Genomic DNA, 21894 nt, shown 5'->3' on the forward strand with positions numbered 1-21894 from the left:
TCTTAATGGTGTCAGGTTGTGGGAGGATATGCTTTTGAACACTTTCTCTTTCTTATAATGTATCGTTTCCTGTGGATCCCATAAACCATTTTGCCCTGGGTCTTTTGTCCTCTCCCTGTAAATCTTGCTTCTCTGCATGAGTATTGCCAGGGTGACATTGTCTGTACCACCGGTACAGATATGAAAATGTTCTATAATCTATGCTATTCCATGCAGTAGCCCCTGGCCATGTGTGGTTACTAAACATGTGAATTGTGGCTAATGATATTGAGGAAATTAAATTCTAGTTCTATTTAAATTATTTTTTAGTTTAAAGCCACATGTGACAAGTGGTTATTACGTCAGGTAATGGATTGGATTCTATTTCTTCCTGAGCTCCAACCTCATGTATCCAACTGTTCCTATGACAAATTTGTCTAGATGTGCTAAGTATCCAAAATTTCACATGTCTAAGGTTAAATTCTATCACTTTCTTCAGCCCAAAACCTAATTTGGTTAATTCAATAATATCAACTTTGCCCAAACTGGAGCTATTCAAATTGTCCTTTACTCTTCACTCTGTTTCATACCCCATATCCAGTAAATCATATATCCTATTATTCAAACCGAAAAATGTCTCTTAAATCTGTCTTCTGTTATTCAAAATACATATCATCATTTCTCACCCAATACCACCAACAACCTGCTTTTTAAAGAACTCTTAAGGGAAGTTTTGACATTAAGATAAAGTTAATATTTCTTAAATTCTTCAAATGTCATCTTTCTGGTAAATTCTTCAAATCTCCTAGTCAGAAGCATGAACTCCATCATCTTTCTTCTCATAACTTGTTCATATCACTATCACCTCTTTTACTATGTTATATTAAAATGATTTCCTTACCTGTTTACTCCCTTGAACCTATTCTCATGTATTAACTGTTTTTGTCTGTCAAGCGTTTTGTTTCATCCTTGGCTTATAATAGGCTACTAGAATACTTAGAAAACTAATAACAATTTACAACCTAAATGTTGAAGATTTAGATACATAACTAGACAATTCCTAGGGAGAGAAGGAGAAATAAGCCTATTTCAAAACATAAATCCTTGGAGATTTTTATTCCCTTATTAAAAGATTAAGAGTTAAGATTTATATTGGTATTTCATTCATGTGTAATCTTTGGAGAAATTAGTTTGGCTTCCATGATAATTTTTTTTAAATGTTATTTTTAAGGGTAATTATAGAAGACAAGAAAACATCTTCAACATTGATGCAGTACGTGCTGCCCTTTGGCGACTTTATACTGTACCACCTGACTGTCATTGAAGCAATGATGAATTACACCTTTTAGCATCAATATTGAGCCTCATTCATTACTTTCTTAGGTTCCATGCTTTATATCAAAAAGACAAATGCCAGGATAAATTCATACTTTGTAAAAAAAATATTTTTAAAGAACTGAAAGACAGCATCGGGGAGCTATAGACTAGAACTCATAGCTCCTATGTCATGTATGAGTGCAGTTTATTTATTTTCAGAAAAAAAAAACACCATTGATAGGTTATTAACTTTTCAGTGCTTGGAAACTGTAATTTAATTTTATATAAATCATATTTGTGATCTATAACAAAGGTCTAGAGTACAAAGTTGCTTACTTGTAAAAGATATAGATTACATTACATGATCATTTGTATTAGATGTGTATGTTTCTTATATTAATTTAATTAGATAAAATAAATATGTGATTGTGTTATAGTGCCATGTATTGAATTCAAATTTTTATCGGGAGAAATAAGGAATAGAATCTTCAATATTTCAATTACTACAGATTTTTTAAATGTTTTATGATTGGTGTAATATCAGTCATTGTGTTTTATCATTTTTCAAAGTGTTTCTCCTACTTTATATCAGGTTTTCAGAATTCACAGTAACAGAATTTATACCTAACTGGGTCTTTTTATTCAAAGTCCATTGCTATTTCTATAATATCTCACTGCTATGTGAAATATGAGTATACTAAATACATGATATACTATGATAATACCACTATTATTCTTACTGAAACAAAATATTCTAAAGGCCTCAATCTTTTACAAATTAAATTATATATTCCATTTGTACACACTAACTTACGAGTGTATTCTCAGCATTTGATTAATTAGTTAAATCATTTGCTTTCATATCTAACTTATTCTTTTTTAAAGTGAAAACTTAATTCAGAAAATGCAGGTAAGAGTCTATTTGAAGACATCAGCACTCATATTTTTTAATGTGTTAATAATTATACTCAATTACATCCATATTGCATTTCCAGAGAAAATGTATACATTATCTTTCAATCTCACAGAATCCTAGTGAAGAAAGCCATTACTAGTGTATTCCTTTTTGGTGCAGAAAATAAAATACAGTTTTACTAAATAAAATAACAAGTTAGTAGCCAAGGTCTTAAAATCTATACTCCATATTTTCTAGTCATGGGCTTAGTCAACCCCACCATATTTATATTTTTATTTTGTTGTTGATCAATGAAAATTTGACCTTAAAATAAAGTATTAAGTACTTGTTTTTATGATTCCCCGGTTTCTCTTATTGATAAACTAAGATTGAACTTCTGAAGCACAATTTCTTCCTTTGGCCTATATCTCCAACAGGAGGTGTTACCATAGGTAAACACGATGACTGGGGAAACCGGATCAACATTAGATAAATATATTTGGTCATAAAAAGTATCACAGGTCACTTGCTTCTGCACTTAGGCATGTTTGATTTCTTCATAGACATAGAATTTTTTCTAACATCCATTTAATGGATTAAAATCTGCTTACATATGAAATAAATATGAAAATAAATGTAGAACGTGTGGTGATGTCTGTGCACAAATTTGTGTATCCTCTCAAATAGTCTCCGACTTCCTGTGTTTCACACTAAGTACTGACCGCAGGTATATGTTCAGGCTGTGTTCTATGTTCCCCTACTCCCTTCTGCCCCAGCCCTGCTTCCCAACATGCTCTTAGAAGCTGTGGTGTGGCCAAGACAACAGGCAGCAAGAATCAGTGTGTGTTTACACTTCTCATTATACACCTGATATCAACAGGGTCTCAAATTATTCATTCCACAAAAATCAATGAATTCCCTGATCCAGAGGAAAACAGGAAAAAATGGAGAAAATATTACTATTGCATTGCCCTAAAATCCTCTAATGCTTCACTTAAAAATAAGTAAATAAACCTAGACTATAAGTATCCAGATTATTTGAACGAATGCACATACATGCACACAAACACACTCATCTAAACGTATGCAGATGCATATACTCTTTTAAATAGGTATATAGATATATATAGAGATATGTATTTTTATCTATCAATCTATCATCTGTACAATTATTAAGAATATAATTAATAATTTGAATACTAAGGAACTATTATTTGGGGGCCACTTCTATGTTGCTATATCCAAATAAAAATGGATATTAAAGGATGGGTACTTAAAATCTAAATTAAGGAAGCAAAATAAATTGTAAAGCACAGAGGTATGAATGTAGTTAAGATTCAGATAATTTGAGCTTAGGAGAATTTTAAGTAAAATGTGGGCCAAACTCCTCTAATTTCAGAAGTTCAGAAAAAATAAAACACGGTTTTTTAAAAAACTAGGGTATACCGAGAATCCTAGTCTGTATTCTGAGTTCATTCTACTGCCACTTATTGAGTTCAGTTCATTATATCATATTTTCCTGTTTCTGAATGAGAAAAATAGCCTTGTAAAATTCACTAAGAAGATTTAAGAATGATTCAATCATTCAACTAAGTATATATAAATATGGATTATTTTAAATGTGCTGAAATGTCAACATTCTCTATAAACTCTATCCCCAAAAGGGAGGTTATGACAGACTAAACAAATAGTTGGTAAATGTAAAAATTCATATGATGTCATATGATGTCAGAACATTAAATTTATTTACTCCATACTGTACAATTTAATTTTCTCCATATTATAAACACACAGCTAAGAGTTTTAAGTAAAAATATAGGTCTGACCAACATAGTATAAAAACACTTATTATAAATGCAATCTTTTTTTTTAAGGAGCCATTTTTCTTTCACTACAACTAAAAAGTACCACCGTAAACAACCGAGTATCTTAAATATTGAAACAAAACATTGAAGATACAAAAATTCAAAGATGCATTTTATACTACGCTTAATCAAAGAGTGTACTTGAGAGTACACTACAAATCTACTTTCAGATGAAGGAAAAAAAACCCTTAATTGTTTTATTAAGGATTGAATTTGAATACAAATCATGCTATTGCTCTGTATGATCTTGATTGAGGAGTAGGTCATCCTCACTCCTTAGTAAAATAATGGGAGGTACTTAAAATCCTTTTGAGTATATTTTATAAATGAAAATATAAGATTTCTCTTGATTGGTTATTATCCTTTTCTCCATCTACTAACAAAAAACCCTCCAAACTTTCCCAACTTGCTCATGAATGCAGTGATCTCCTACCTTGGTAATGGTTTCATGAAGGTTGAAAAAAGGATCCATTTCTTCAATTTCTGTTGCATGTTTAGGGAAATGGGCCTCAGAGAGAAAACTTGGACCCTGTGGAAAATCAGAAAAGAAACATTTAAAACTCTTCATTGATTTTGTTTTTCAAGTGCTTATTGGATTTTCTTTAAAGATTCAAAGGACTCTAAATTGCTTTAAGTTTTCTGTTGATTGTTGGCCTTCATTCTGCTGATCTAATTAACCAACTGCAGAATACTTTTAAATTAAAATGAGTAGAATTCTATAACTCTATTTTTATTTACAAAATAATTTTTTTTTATTCAGAGGAAATAATTCTTTGCACACACCCCCCTTTTCCCAAATGCAGGGTTATATGTAAAGCAAGATATCTTGATAACAAAACCTACATGTGAAACTCCTTCTCTGATTTACATGTTAAATTTTATGTTTTAAGGCTGGTAGGATGTAATGTTTTTGATAAACATGATTACCATCTAAAAAAGTCTAGGCAAAAGTGTGCATGACATCTTAAATATTGCAAAACTCACTTTAAAGCAATAGTAAGATATTTTGGATAGATTGGTCTCATGGCTCCACATGCTTCTAATAAAATGGTAGCATGCTGGCTGTATCAGAACCTTGGTGTTAAGATGGTCGAAACCAATCAGAGAAGCTTTTTTTTTTTGTTTTTTTTCAATCAGAAAAACTTCAACTAGTCATTTTGTACATCTGGATTTCAGGATTTAAGAAGACAGGATGCTGACAATGTTAGCATCTACTGTGGTCTAAATATTCATGCTCATCTAAAATTCCTGTATTGAAATCCTAATTACCAAAGTAATCATAATAGGAGGTGGGGCATTTGGGAGGTGATTAGGTCATGTGGGATTCATCCTTGTAACTGGAATTAGTACCCTTATAAAAGAGGCCTCACAGAACTCCCTAGCACCTTCCTTTATGTGACAATACAACAAGAAGTTTGCAACCTAGAAAAGAGTCCTCACTCCATCACAATGGCACCCTGATCTTGGACTTCCTACCTCCAGAACTGTGAGAAATAACATTCTGTTGCTTTTTATGCCACTCAGGCTGTGATACTTTGTTGCAGCAATCCAAAAGGACTAAGACACTATGCAAAGTAATGATCTTATAGTTATCAGCATTCTTAACATCCCATGAGATGATTATTACGTACTATATAAATATAGCTTATACTTAAAAACCCAAAGTAACTAGGATTTGTCTAAAAAATAGAAGAATTGGGACAGGATATATGTATATAGGTAGACTATTGAATGATAGATAATCTTTCTGAAGGCTATCATAAGGAAGAAAAATTCAATCAAATCTAGCCAGCAATGACTGCAACAGGGTAACAAATTTAAACTGAATTCTATTAGAACTATTTAATAAAACTATTTGTCTGAGCAATCCAGCAGTAGAACAGACTACTTTGGGATATCAATGATGAGAAAGAAAGATGTAGCTGATGGACTCTGAAGTCATACAGATGAGGACTAAAACTACTTTGAATAATACTGTGATCAAGCAAAAGTAATTTAGCTGTTTGCTCCAGTATATACCCACTTTTGGATAATAAAACCGTGAACCAACCAAACAGCTTACCTCTCTAGACAAAGAGCGTATTTATAAACACTTGTTTTATGTTCCTCTCCTCATTTTTCCCTCCAATCTAAAATTAGTCAGAAACTCTGCCCAGTTCCAACCAGCACTCTACTTTTTAAGGCTTAGCCTAAAACCACACAACCAGGCTAAAATATCATAAATATCCTTCCCTAATTTCCCCATTTGGAGAGCCTACTAAGATTCAGTGTTATGGGTTGAATAATACGGTTGAATAATTAGAACTTGAATATCTCAGAATCTGATCTTTTTGGTAATAGGTCATTGCAGATGTAGCTACCTCATCTAGAATGAGGTTACACTGGAGTGGAGTGGGTCCCTAATACAATATGACTAGTGTCCTTCCAAAAAGAGAAAATTTGGAGATAGATGTGTACACAGGGAGAAAACCATGTGAACACGAGGGCAAAGATCGGAGTGATAAGTCTACAAGCCGAGGAACTCCAGAGATTGTCAGAAAACTGCCAGAAGCTAGGCAAAAGGCTTGGGACAGATTTTTTTGTCACACATCTCAGAAGGAACCAACTCTGATACCACACAGAACAACAGATGTCTGCACACTCAATCTGTGGTACCTTGTTATGGCAGAGCCCTCGGAAACAAATACATTTAGTCAGGACGCTAGTCTTCCTCACTGCAATAGGTCTAATAAACTTAATTTTGTTTATCAATAAGGTTTTTTTGGAGGCATTTTGGGCAGTCAACATAGAAATACATTAAAATTTTGGTTTTGGCATTTAATAATTACACGATCTTAAACATCTTAATCTCCAAAGGATTAGTTACCACATCTAAAAAACTTAAATAACATACTTTACAGAGATGTTGTGAACTGTCCAATGCCTGCCACACAGGAGACACTACATTAATGGCATTCATGATAAGGCTAATAGCAATAAATATCATAATGATGCTGGTAAGGATGGCGATGATGTGGTGGTGATTACAGCAGGATGCTGAACTAAAGAAAATCCAGAGACTGCTCTATGATCCTATGAAAGACAGGGCATAGTTTGCATTTAGATATGTTTGTTTTTCTAAAGAGAGATATCTTTGAATCAACTTGAGTAAAAGAATGGCATGAATAATTTGCGTCATTCATTTTCATTTAATAATTTAAGCCTGAAGTCCTTAAAAAGTTTGTTTCATGAGTGGTTTTAAATGAACTTCTTGACATAATTTTATCGTGTTAGTTTACTCAGCAAAACAAAACTTCATAAATAGTGCAAAGGTAAAATATCAGCCCGCCTCAAATTGAATGATCCCGTGGAAGATAAATAGGGAGTTATAATTAATGAGGTTTTTATTGAACTTTCAATTATTTAGTAGCAGTGCATGTTAATTTAAATTATCCATATGAGCCTTATCCTCCAATGTAATCCCTTTCTTTCTCTTATGCCTTCACCTATCTCTTGCCATACCATTCTTTGTCTCTACTGCCTCATTTATTTAATTATTTAAAAAACGCTCATGTGCCCCTCCTACATGCCATTTACTGCACTAAGTGCAGGACACGGTCCTTAATCGCATGGATTTTAATCTAATGGGATTCGAACACACAATACATCAAATATCACTGTCTTTGAAAATATTAAGACACTACCATTCTTTATCATTCACAGACAGGTATTTGTATATCCTGACATAAAAATAATGAAAAGATTAAAAGAAGGGTATACGCTTTGTGAAAGTTTTCTACTAGTATTACATTAACTCTGTGTGATGGTTGTTTAATAATGGCTCCCATCTGTAGATGAAGAGGAAAGTTAAGCACCATTAACCACTTAGAAAGGATTTTTGTTTAGAACAATTATGGATAGCTTAAAATAAAGGAGGAAATCAAGATACATGAAAAACCTAACACTACATGTCTTCCACCTGGAGATCATAATAAAAATATTACAGAAGAAGGGATATTGATAAGAAAAATCTATCTAGGATATGGTGTAAAATTCTATTTCTCTCTCAGTCACTAACTTACTTACCCTTTCTGTAACATTTCACCATATTTAGGACACCTGCTTTCTTTCACCTCTTGTCTAATGTCACTGATTTTACCCTGCTGGTTCTCTATCTGTATATTATTCTCTACCTGAACTGGATTTTTTTTTTAAATCTTACTATCATTTTTAAGTGGTTTACACTCGGTCTTCTCTTTTCTACAGGCTAAGGGTTTTATGTACTTTTCTGGCTTCAACTACCATCTTCAAAATGGTAATTTCCAAATCTTTATCTCCAGACTTGATCCCTATTTTTAGTTCATGGTTTTTGTTTATTTATGCGATCCTTCAGCTGTATCAACTTATGTTCCAAATCACGATCTTGTGTTTCCCCAATTGTTGCCTTCATTTTTTATCTTGGATGACAGCATCATATCAATATTTTGCATATATTTATGCAAACATTTTGAAATTTTATGCTGTTCTTGGCTCCAACGTCACCCTTTGTACCACAGAACTGCATTAGTCAATTCCCTTCTAATCTACATATTTAGACAATTTTCTACAATTTTCCGTTGCTATAGTCTTGTTATTTATTACTTTTACCCAAACTATGGTCCCTACTGACTATACACCCAAGTTTAAATTCATTAGTATGACATTTCACAAACAAGTCCTAGCCTTTTTTCTTTCACCTTTGAACAATTCTTTCTTTCCCATAAACTATTTTGCACCATTTCCATTTAGTTTCTGTTTATAGCATAGCAGGGTCTTCAACAAACTGGACCCACACTTACTTTTACTCTCTCTGTTCCTATACTTATGCCATTTCTTCACCTACCTGAAATGTTCTTCCTCTATCTGATTATCAGGCTTCTTTCTACAATTGCTTTCCTTGATCCTCACCAACCCATCAGAATTCATTGTGCTCTTGTCAGTGTTTCCATATCACTTTATATTTACTTTTCCTCATAATTTATTACATTGTGTTTTTGTTATATTTCTGTTTTCTTTACTATACTATGAGCCTTTTAAGAGTTGGGATCCCTTTTGTATTAGAATAGTAAAAAATGCCAGACAACCTTGAGTAAGTCATTAATCTTTCAATCTTGGTATCATCAATCCATAAGGTTGAAAAATGTAAATATGCTGGTCCTCCTCAGAGAGTTTATGTCAAAATTAAGCAAAGGAACAAAGCTTATGAATGTGCTCAGGAAGGAGGAAAGGACTACATTAAAACTGGGTGGTGTCTGATTTTTATCACATTTATCAGGAATTCTTTTTTTACGTAAGCAAAAGTTAGAGTTTTGAAATTTACTATAAATATGTGCTTGTGTATTGAACTCCTTGTGAAATTTCTCCTTTAAAATCTACATCTGTTAAGGTTTGAAAACCATTTCTGTAGGTGACCGTTAAGTCCTTAGATGGTTTTGAATAGAGCAAGTGATATTTTCAAGTGTGTGAATGAGGATGGCACACATTGACAAATCTGTAGGGGATAAATTAAAAGATATGATGGGAAACAGGGAGTTTACAGGAAGGCTATTGCAATACTACAGTGAGAAAATATGAGAGACTAAACCAGGACAATAGTAGTAGAAACAGAGAGGAGGGGATCAGTTTAAGAAATATTTAAGATAAAATGTTTAAGATAAAGTGCTTGGTAGTTAATTGGATGTGGAAGTCTTTGGAGTCAAGATTGCAAGTATTTCTAGATTTGATAAAATAAGTGGATAGAAATTTCATTAATTTAGAAAATAAACAAACATGAAGATTTAGGACAAAAGAAATTAAATTTTAAACTTTTGAAGTAAGGTGTTTGTGAGATATCCATATAAACCTATCCCAGAAGATGAGTGACTATATTATTCAAGATGTGTTTGGGTCACAACCAAATTCCAAACAGGAATAAAAATTATTTGAGAAGCATGCACATAATAATCAAAATGTAAAGAAGACCATATGTAGTCTTAGAAGTATAGTGAGTATAGCCCAGATCTCTGAGAAATAGCGAGATCTCTGAATGGCACCTATATTTAAGGAAAAATAAAAACAAAACCCGTGGAAACATTATAGATAGAATAATCAGAGAAAGTAAACAGTAGCATAGGAGTTTGATTTTATGGGAGTCAAAAAGGTAGAGAACATCTGGCAATGAATAATCAATACTTCAAAGGAAGTAAAGAAATACAATAAGATGAAAATTATCCATTGGAAGTAGCATTTCAAAGACTCCTGGTGTCTTTTATCAGAGGGGTTTCTATGGATTAGTGAGCACAGGAGACAATGCAATCAGTTGAAGAGTAAATGAGAAATGCAACATTATGAACTACCTTATCCTCTCTAGAAATGCACATTAGGTTGAAAAGTTAAGAAAATATTTATCATTACCTAAAGAGAGTAAAAGAATCAGGGAAAAGTTTATTTGTTATATTTTAGACAGGATCAATGTGGACTTATTTTTAATGTGAGAGAAAGCATCCAGAAGATAAACAGATATTTAAAAAAAACAGGGAAATCTTAGGGAAATAAATAGATCAGAGTCTTAAACGGAAGGAATTAAAAACTCAGGGAAACTACCCAGAAAACTGAATTGTTACTAGAGGAGCCACTGGAGAGAAAGGTGTTGAAATGAGGGTAGGATATAAATATGGTGGAAGACAGTGTTAGTACATATACATGGGTAAAGAAAACACTCAAAGGTTATATTTAACTCATTTCTAGACTAGATTGAGTTGACTAAACCTTAAATTACTACCATACCAAAATATACACCCTTTGCATTTTTTTTGAGAAATAATCATTTAAAATATTTAGTCCATGTTGGGGTGCCTGGGTGGCGCAGTCCTTAAGTGTCTGCCTTCGGCTCAGGGCGTGATCCCAGCATTCTGGGATCAAGCCCCACATCAGGCTTCTCTGGTAGGAGCCTGCTTCTTCCTCTCCTGCTCCCCCTGCTTGTGTTCCCTCTCTCGCTGGCTGTCTCTCTATGTCAAATTAATAAATAAAAATCTTTAAAAAAATAAAAATAAAATAAAATATTTAGTCCATGTAGGTTTAATGGGTACTGAGCTAGACAAAAACATTCTGCACATGCCTTTTCTGTATAGTTCATACTTAACGAACATGACTTGGATGAATACAATAATATTTAAGGTGGAACTATTATGACCCTCTCCTTACAAATGGAGAATCGAGAACCAATGAGTTCCACACATTAGCTCAAGGTCATACCATAAGTAAGTGGTAGAGCCTGGATATAAACCCAGATTTTTCTGATTCCACAGTCCACACTTTCATTCCTATGCCATGCCTACTCCTTACTGCCCAAATCCCCGTAGCCAAAGATTTTAGTTTTTTGAATTTAAGTGGAAAACGATGATCTTCCCCACCTCTTGTTCCAGTTCCTCCAAGACTTACTCTACATAAGCAACATAAACACTATGTACAGTCAAAGGATACAATCAAAGACTCCCTGCTTAGACTAAATAAAATTGAATCTAAGAAGTCCCATGTGGGGTCAGAAAAAGATAGCAGAGGAGTAGGGGACCTTTTTTCAGCTGGTCCCCTGAATTGAACTGGATAGCTACCAGATCATCCTGAACACCCACAAAATCAGCCCAAGACGCAGGAAGATACATCTGGATCTCTACAAACGAAGATCTCCAGCGCTGAGTATTGAGGTACGAAGCAGGGCGCCGTAAATCTGCGCACAGATATCAGAAGATAAATGGAAGGGGGAGGGAGCTGACACACTCGGGCACCAGGAAGCAGTAGCCACCTGCACTGGGGAGCTGGCCAGACTCCCGGACCAGCAACCTCTAGAAAACAGACTGAGACCATGAGCCTGGGAATGTGCATGCGACCAGACTGAAAACTGGAGCTATGGAGCACTCCCTGGAACCGCACTGATACGGGGAGCTCAGGAGCGCGCGCAGGACCAGACTGATAACTGGAGCTCCGGAGCACACACTCGAACTAGACTGAAAAAGAGAGCTTGGGAGCGCATGCATGGGACCAAACTGAAAACCAGCACTCCAGAGCATGCGCGAGCCACACTGAAATAGGGAGCTTGGGAGCACGCGTGGGAACCACAGGCGGTTGGTGGTGTTAGAAGCACAAAGGGTAGAGACGTGCGGGCCCTGGGAGTGAGGGTTGGGACACCGGCTGTGGGGCGCACATCCTGGGACGCTGCAGGGTTAGCAGCACTGACGGAAACAGAGTTAAAGTGGCCAGGAGAGCTCAGTGGAAAGCGGACTGCAATCTTTCTATACTGAGACTGAGGCTAGGATACAGCCACTGCTGCTCTGACTCTCAGAAGAGTCACAGAAAACCTCCAGGGAAAGCTGCCAGAGAACAAAAGCCCAGAAATTGCAGTTCGCATTGTGCCCATCCCCACCCCCCCTCACAGGGGAGGGGCAACTTTTCCCAAACAGGGTTGCCTGAGTATCAGCACACAGGTCCCTCCCCCAGAAAGCAGGCTGAAAAATCAAGAAGCCTACATCCCTAAGGTCCCTATAAAACAAGTGCACATTGTGTGGGTCCTGGTCAATAATTTGGGCTCTGTACATCCCTGCAACCTCTCCTCATCAGAATGACAAGGAGGAGGAATCCCCCCAACAAAGAAAAGATACAGAGGCTGTGGCCTCTGCCACAGAACTAATGGATATGGATATAACCAAATTGTCAGAAATGGAGTTCAGAGTAACAATGGTCAAGATCATGTGTAGGCTTGAAAAAAACATTAATGAAAATATTAATGAGAATATAGAATCTCTAAGGTCGGAAATGAGAGCAAATCTGGCAGAAATTAAAAATGCTATGAATCAAATACAGTCTATACTAGATGCTCTAATGGCCAGGGTAAATGAGGCAGAAAAGCGAATTAGTGAATTGAAAGATGGGATGGAAGAAAAGAAGGAAAAAATGGAAGCTTGGCTCAAAAAAAAAATCCAATCTCAAGAATGTAGATTACGGGAGATTACTGACTCAATGAAACGTTCCAATGTCAGAATCATCGGCATCCCCGAGGGGGTGGAGAAAGAGAGAGGTCTAAAAGAGCTATTTGAACAAATTGTAGCTGAGAACTTCCCTAATCTGGCAAAAGAAACAAGCATTCGTGTCCAAGAGGCAGAGAGGACCCCTCCCAAGATCAATGAGAACAGACCTACACCACATCACATAATAGTGCAATTTGCAATTATTAGATCCAAGGATACCATCTTGAAAGCGGCCAGTTGGAAGAGAATCCTAACCCAAGCGGGAGGAACATCAGAATGACGTCAGACCTGTCTACAGAAACCTGGCAAACCAGGAAAGGTTGGTAAGGCATATTCAGAGCTCTGAGAAGAACATGCAGCCAAGGATCCTTTCTCCAGCAAGGCTGTCATTTAGAATGAATGGAGAGACAAGGACCTTCCAAGATCGGCAGAAACTGAAAGAATATGTGACCACCAAGCCAGCCCTACAAGAAATATTGGGGGGGGGGGGTTCTATCAAAGTAAAAAGACCCCAAGTGTGATACAGAAGAGAAATTTACAATCTATAGAAACAAAGACTTCACAGGCAACATGACATCATTAAAATCATATCTCTCAATAATCACTTTCAATGTGAATGGCCTAAATGCTCCCATAAAACACTACAGAGTTGTAGATTGGATAAAAAGGCATGACCCATCCATATGCTGTCTACCAGAGACTCATTTTGAACCTAAAGAAACATCCAGACTGAAAGTGAAGGGATGGAGAACCATTTTTCATGCCAATGGACCTCAAAAGAAAGCTGGGGTAGCAATTCTCATATCAGACAGATTAGATTTTAAACTAAAGACTGTAGTTAGAGACACAGAAGGACACTATATTATTCTTAAAGGATGTATCCAACAAGTGGATATGACAATCATAAATATCTATGCCCCCAACAGGGGAGCAGCTAGATACACAAGCCAACTCTTAACCAGAATAAAGAGACATATAGATAATAATATGTTAATAGTAGGGGACCTCAACACTCTGCTCTCAGCAATAGACAGATCATCTAAGCAGAAAATCAGCAAAGAAACAAGAGCTTTGAATGACATACTGGACCAGATGGACCTCAGGTATATACAGAACACTACACCCCAGAACAACAGAAGACTCATTCTTTTCAAATGCACATGGAACCTTCTCCAGAATAGACCATATATTGGGTCACAAAAGAGGTCTCAACCAATACCAGAAGACTAAGATTATTCCCTGCAAATGTTGGCCACAGCAACTTTTTTCATGACACATCTCCAAAGGCAAGAGAAACAAAAGAAAAAATGATCTTGTGGGACTTCATCACGATAAAAAGCTTCTGCACAGCCAAGGAAACAGTCAAAAAAAACTAAGAGGCAGCCCACGGAATGGGAGAAGATATTTGCAAATGACACTACAGATAAAAGACTGGTATCCAAGATCTACAAAGAATTTCTCAAACTCAATACAGGAGAAACAAATAATCAAAACAAAAAATGGGCAGAAGATATGAACAGACACTTTTCCAATGAAGACATACAAATGGCTAACAGACACATGAAAAAATGTTAAAAATCATTAGCCATCAGGAAAATTCAAATCAAAACCACCATGAGATACCACCTTACACCAGTTAAAATGGCAAAAATGGACAAGGCAAGAAACAACAAATGTTGGAGAGGATGTGGAGAAAGGGGATCCCTCTTACACTGTTGGTGGGAATGCAAGTTGGTACAGCCACTCTGGAAAACAGTGTGCAGGTCCCTTAAAAAGTTAAAAATAGAGTTACCCTATGATCCAGCAATTACACTACTGGGTATTTACCCCAAAGATACAGACATAGTGAAGAGAAGGGCCATATGCACTCAATGTTCATAGCAGCATTGTCCACAATAGCTAAATTGTGGAAGGAGCCAAGGTGCCCTTCAACAGACGAATGGATTAAGAAGATGTGGTCTATATATACAATGGAATATTACTCAGCCATCAGAAAGAATGATTACCCAATATTTGCAGCAACATGGACGGGACTGGAGGAGATTATGCCAAGTGAAATAAGTCAAGCAGAGAAAGACAATTATCATATGGTTTCACTCATTTATGGAACATAAGAAATAGCAGGAAGATCGGTAGGAAAAGGAAAGGAAGACTGAAGGGGGGTAAACAGAAGGAGGAATGAACCACGAGACACTATGGACTCTGGGAAACAAACTGAGGGCTTCAGAGGGGAGGGGGGTGGGAGATTGGGCTAGGCTGGTGATGGGTATTAAGGAGGGCACGTATTGCATGGAACACGGGGTGTTTTATGCAAACAATGAATCATAGAACACTACTTCAAAAACTAAGGATGTACTATACGGTGACTAACATAATATAATAAAAAATTATTATTAAAAAAAAAGAAGAAGTCCCATGTGTACTTCCTTCACTGGAATAGTCTCCTTTCTGCAATAAGAGAATATACACATCAATACTTAAATTTAATATATGAAATTAAAACACTTGCAGGCTTTCAATGGCACTGACATTCATAATGTGCTGGGCTTAGGAAAAAGGTAATTACAGCCATAATTTTTGAAACATAATCTTCTCATTACTATTCAAAGTAAAACAGACCTGAGATAATGTGGAGTTTAAACAGAAATGTAACAATCCAAGGGTCAAATGTGGAACAATATTAGGACATTATTTTCTGAATTAACCCATTTTTTTCATTTCAATTATTTTTTCGAGTTCTAGGAGAGTCCATAGCATTGACTTTATTGAAAATATTGAAAATATTCCAGGTACCTTTATAGTTCTATTCATATTGAGATAGCATCCTAGTTTTAGACCTAATTGAACCATTATAAATCTTAATTTAACCCAGATACACAAAGTAAAACCTGGAAAATTCAAATGGTTAAACGATTTTCAAAAGGTTGCAAAACAGTTCCTGGAAAGCCAATCTAAGAATTACCGTGTGTGTGTGTGTGTGTGTGTGTGTCCATGTTCTTTAAATATTTTGCCTTTTCCTGTAAAGTACTTTTAAGAGGAGGATATAATTGTAATACAAGTCTTAAAAATGCATATCATTTCAATGAATTTATGATGTATTTTTGATCTTGAAGTTCTCATATGCCAACAAAATACTTTCATAGGATTCAATCTTCATATTTTAGACTTTTATTCAGCTAATCTCCTTTATATATCTTGCCTTCTTTCATCTCTTAATCATTAAATATATGCCGATCTTATACAACTATGCATCATTAAATAGTCTGTGGTTATGTTTTGCTTTATATCACACATTCTAGGCAGATCAAGAAGCAGGGAAAACTAAGTTGCAGCAACAAAAAAACAATAAAAGATACTCTTAGCAGAGTTGTTTCACAAATTAAGACATTTCCTAATAAATTCCTTTAGCTAATAATTTGGTGGTAAATAATTAAGATTAAGTAAATAGATACTGACAAACTACTAAACTTTCTTAATGAACATTAATTATTCCATATAGTAAAACAAATGAGTAGTGTTTGTGATGCTTCCATAATTGTGTTGCCACTATGAATTAAAGAATAACATCTGACAAAACATGTGCTTTAATGACAATAGTAACAGTAGTAACAATGTTCTTATTAATATAAATATAATAAATGTATTTGCATTAAATAAATATAATAGCTAATTTCAAAATACCAGTATTTATTTATTTAGAATAAAATACATAAATATATATTGTATAGAAATGTGTCCTGTTTATATAATATACAATATTTAACATTTGTCTATGGCAAATAAATGATAAAGAATCCTTCTATAGTATAAAAAATACATAAAACTAACAAATATTATTGAATGTTTAGCAATATTTATTGAATACTTGATATATGGCAAGTTACCTATCTTATCTGTGTCTCAGCTTTCTTATCTGCAAAATAAGCATAATAAAATCTACTCATAAAATCATAACGATTAAATGAATTCATATGTATAAAACTCTGAGAATAATTCCAAGAACTGTTAATCCAAGTAGCAACTCTGTAAGAAATGTTTTATTGTCCCCAACTTGCGGATGAAGGAAACTGAGGTTTAGGATGAAGGATGAAGAAATTTGCTAAGGAAACACATTTATTCATTGGCAAGATTTTAGCAGAAACATATGACTCATTCATTCTCATTTAATCCAGCGATCACTAAATGCCAGTTCATACAGTGGTGTTATAGTCCAATTCCTTTTTTTTTTTTTTAAAGATTTTATTTATTTATTCGACAGAGATAGAGACAACCAGCGAGAGAGGAAACACAAGCAGGGGGAGTGGGAGAGGAAGAAGCAGGCTCATAGCGGAGGAGCCTGATGTGGGGCTCGATCCCATAATGCCGGGATCACGCCCTGAGCGGAAGGCAGACGCTTAACCGCTGTGCCACCCAGGCGCCCCTATAGTCCAATTCCATAACAAAATGAGACAGATCATAATGTTGAAGACTGATTTTTTTCATAAAATTAACTATATTCTAATTAAAGAGCTGCACTTTTTCCTTAAATTATGTTCTTTCAACTGTCTTCTGATATTGAAACATTTTTCCTTTTAGGAAATAAATTGAAAGTAGATGACGGTTTTTGGTTTTTGTTTTGTCTTAACATACTTAACTGGTAAATTTAAAGTTGGCACTCTATGTCTGTCTCGGCATTCTTCTTTTATGATTCATTTCATTTGTCCTCAAAAAAAATTTAAAATCTAAGAAGTACCAATTAAATCCTTTAGGTTTTTTCATCATGTCAGATTTGGAGATAGAAATATTTTCAATGCATTTATTCAATTTTTTCGTAGTTGTGTACCTTGTGTGAGAACAGAAATTTCAACTTGGATCAATTGAGCCTTATAAATGCCCTTCCACTTACATCCTTTATCAAACTATACACTTCTACTACTTCAATAATATACAGTCTAAGAAGGTCAGTAGGCATCCTCATGAATATAAAATAATAAAAATAAACTACTTACCTGAAACACGTCCACACAAGGAATAGCTACACAGCAAAATGTGAAAATAATACATATTTTCCGATTGGTAGGAGGTTTAACAGATTTTCAATATATGCTAAACACTACTTAGCAGACTGCTAAGTAACACTCCCAACACTGACATATAATCTGATGATGAAAGATGTCTTATAATTTAAGCCATTGTTCCTAAATATTTTTAAGCCAAGTACCATTCTAAAATAAATATTAAATGTCTTAGCTATTTTGGAGATTCTGGCATGCCCGGTCTAGGTGGGTAAAGTATTAGGGAGGGATGTGAGGAATTTATATTCCTCTTGAGAATCACTTATAAGCCAAAGACCTGTATTTATATGTCGATTTTCTCCAAAGTAAAGAAAATGTCTACCAATAGTTATACCCTAAAGTAGAGATTATGTCAACCCTTCTGTTCTATAATACGCATTACAAATATTGTATGTGATAGTGAATAATATATAATGCTAATAAGGCACACTACAAAAAAAAAGCCCTCAATTAATCCTCATAAAATCCACACAAAATAGTGGATATTATGATTACTCTATTTTGCAGATGAAGAAACTGAGGCACAGTGAGTTTAAGTATCGCGCCGGAGCAGTAACGCTGGGAAATGAACCCAGGCAGTACCTGAGCTCTTAACCATTCATTATAAAATATACTGCCTATAAGTTACAATATAGTATAGCATTAACATACATTCTCTAGAGTCTTTGCAGTAAAAAACATTAAATCCCTGTTCACCTCATATACATCTCATATATGAATAAAATCTACAACTGTGCCTAATGTCGTAATTTGTGATTTAAAATTTTTGCTCGCCCTCAGCTTCTCTTAGCCTGGGAATTCATCTCTTCTTCAGTAATTTTAAATCCACACACTATTCTATCATATTTCAATTTTTAGACCAGGATATATGAAGCCAGAACTCCCCACAATATTATGGATCCTTATACTGACTGAGTTCGGCAATAGAAATGTTCTCTCCATTTTCCTATGAAATTTAAATAACCGTGCAGTTAAGGAGGCGATACCACAAACTCAAGTCATTGCATGTTTAGCTGAGTGTTCTTTGCTCTTCAACTGGTCTCCTTTCTTTGGGAAATCGATGTTCCTTTAAATATCAAATGCACTAATAGGTGATTCTAAATTATTCCAGGGCCAATCATCTGGAGTCCTGGAGGAGGTCCCAGAAGGAGCTGCAGTGGACAAGGGAAAGGGTCTCACGGGGTCTCAGGGCGGCAGCCGCTTACCAACTCTTCCATCTACCACATTTCATTTCGAGCTGCCTCAGCTCCACCAGTGCATCCTGGCCACACAGGGGGGTAGGGTGCCGCGCACCCAGTGGCATCATAACATGATTAATATTCTATGTATCACTGAGAATGCAGCAGGACTTACACAAATAAGTTGCAAGGTGAAAAAAAGGGGGAAAAAAAAAACCCTGCTATTCTCCAATCTTGGAGGGAAAGAAGTTTTCTCAATAATGAGAAATCCAAACTTGAATACGGTCTTTAGTAAAACCTGGTCTCTCCGGTGAGGTCTCAAGTCAATTTAACAACAGCCTTTCTTTGAGGTCAGAGCCTGTTAGCCTTCTGAAAAGCTTTCTGTTGAACAGTCAGTCAGTGCTTTTCTGAGGGCTGTATTTAATCAACTGTGAAAGAAATGAGGGATTTAAAGGTCTTAAAGTTAAGGGCAAAGAATCTAAACACCAGGTTAAGAAGAAACAAATACATTATTCAAATCCTGGGAGAGATGTTCCAGTCCTTCAAAGTCCTTTTGCTAGAAATAGGAAGAGATTACCCATATAGTCATGACCTCATGTTCCATAATCTGGGTGAAAACACCCAGGGAAATTAAACCCGGAATATTAGCTTATCTGAAATGTTGCTATTCATTATATTACTCTTATTATTTTAAAATCTTTTTTTTTTTTTTTTGGTCAATTACTAAGCCCAGTGCAGGTAAAATTGTGGAGAAATCAGAAAGGCATAATTCTCAGAAGAGAAGTGATTAATTGTTTAAAGCCATCCCAACCCTCCTCCCCATTCCCCTACTAACCCACCCCATTGGCATTTCATTTAACAACATATGAATGACTTCACATTAATACAGTTAGATATCCCTTGGCAAATTACATTTTTCTATTCCTGTTACTACTTACTAAAGGCTAAACGAAAGTCTTTATTTCCCTATGTATCCCAGGGAGCACAGGTGGATTTAATTTCAGCACTGAAAATTATTTCTGGAATATCTATAGTTTGGAGCAATGTTTTCCTCTAGCTAAATGCATTCATTTTAATCATTCATTCCATTTATTCATTTGGAAATCAATAAAGACACAAAATTAATTCTGCAATTCATTAAAGCAAAAATCCCATTTAATTGAATAAATAGGTATTAAAGAAAAGAGCTATTGTAGCCCTAATGGATAAAACATGTATGCTACATTTGTCTCTTGGTAGAAGTCTCTAAAGACTACAGTAAGTTTGACTTCAAAAACTTATCCTACCCCCAACACAGAACAGACCATTTCCTTCATGAATTAAAATATAAAGAAAGAATATATGCTTTTGATTTCTGATAGCATCTTTCCTTAATTTTCATTTGAGAATAATCAGTTATCTCAACTTTCCTCAGTCCTCATTTAAAGACAGTGAAATTAAAAAGACATTGATGTTCTACTTTTCAAACTATGGGTCACTTCTGATTAAACTTCAATTGAACATTAGACTTTCAGACTTAAAACGAATTGCCTCCTTTTGCTTTTCAATTTGGACCCAATTTCCTGCTGCCCTCAGGTCACTTGATGGTAATTAATTGATTATGAATCAACTAAAGGTGGATTCAAATTGGAAAAAAAGAGAGAGAGAAAGAGAAAGAAAACCTGTTTCTTTCCTTTAAATTTATGACCAACATTTTATAAATGACTCAGTTCTCTCTCAAGTTATGAATATATATATCTATATTCATAATTTAACAAATTTACATTTATAAAGTATTTTTAGGAAAAGTAGACTGTTCAACTTTTACTTCACTTGAGATTATTTGTCTTTTGAGAAAAGTTTTAATCAAAGAATCATACCATACTCTACAATTATTAAGTTATTTCATTGTGATTTGATAGAATTACCGAATCTGAAGGGTAGCAGTTATTCTCACCAATCTCTCAATACAGGCAGCATGGTACACTAGAATAAGTAGGAATTTTGGACCTGGGTTTGAAATCTGTCTCTGGGGCCTACTATGGTAACTTCGAACAGGGATTTTAACTCTCGACACTGTTTCTTTTGTATATTATCGTAATCTTGATATAATTCCCACAGAGTATTAATATGTATTGTTACTATTATAGTTTTATAAATAACATATTTTTAACATACTTATATTTTTAATAGTTATATATTATTATTTAGTATTATTAAATGAAATAATACATAAGTAAAACCCTTAAAAATAGCAGCTGCTCCAAAATGCTCATAGCAGCTGCTCCAAAAATGTTGTTTATTATTATTTTATTACTTACTATATTAGTGTATGTTATTAAACTTTGTATAGTGCTTAGTATAACTTTAGATACTTAACACATGTTTATTTGAACTTAATATCTTTGAATACTTATCAGAATCATACATGATCAAAAATTCCATGCAAAAAAGAAAAAGGTGGCCTTTTTGTTAATCAAAAATGTCCAGAATAATTTAGAGGATTTTTATAAGCTCATTTGGAGACTAAATATTCAAAATAACTACTACTAAGAATCGATTGTAAGACCAATAATCAAGAAGGCAAAATCTTAAGATGTTCTGACTAAA

General features: G+C 34.8%; 1 protein-coding gene across 2 annotated transcripts in view; it reads right to left on the minus strand.

The window, feature by feature from the left end:
- The window catches only part of NAALADL2 (N-acetylated alpha-linked acidic dipeptidase like 2), a 1239935-nt gene that overhangs the window by 142519 nt on the left and 1075522 nt on the right, over positions 1-21894 (minus strand). For both annotated transcript variants that reach the window (XM_008705318.2, XM_008705320.2), the window contains one exon: positions 4490-4585. In XM_008705318.2, coding sequence (XP_008703540.2) covers positions 4490-4585 — 96 coding nt within the window. The remainder of the gene's footprint in view (positions 1-4489; positions 4586-21894) is intronic.

The sequence above is a fragment of the Ursus maritimus genome, unplaced genomic scaffold, assembly GCF_017311325.1.
Source record: "Ursus maritimus isolate PB19 unplaced genomic scaffold, ASM1731132v1 scaffold_4, whole genome shotgun sequence".
Taxonomy (NCBI): domain Eukaryota; kingdom Metazoa; phylum Chordata; class Mammalia; order Carnivora; family Ursidae; genus Ursus; species Ursus maritimus.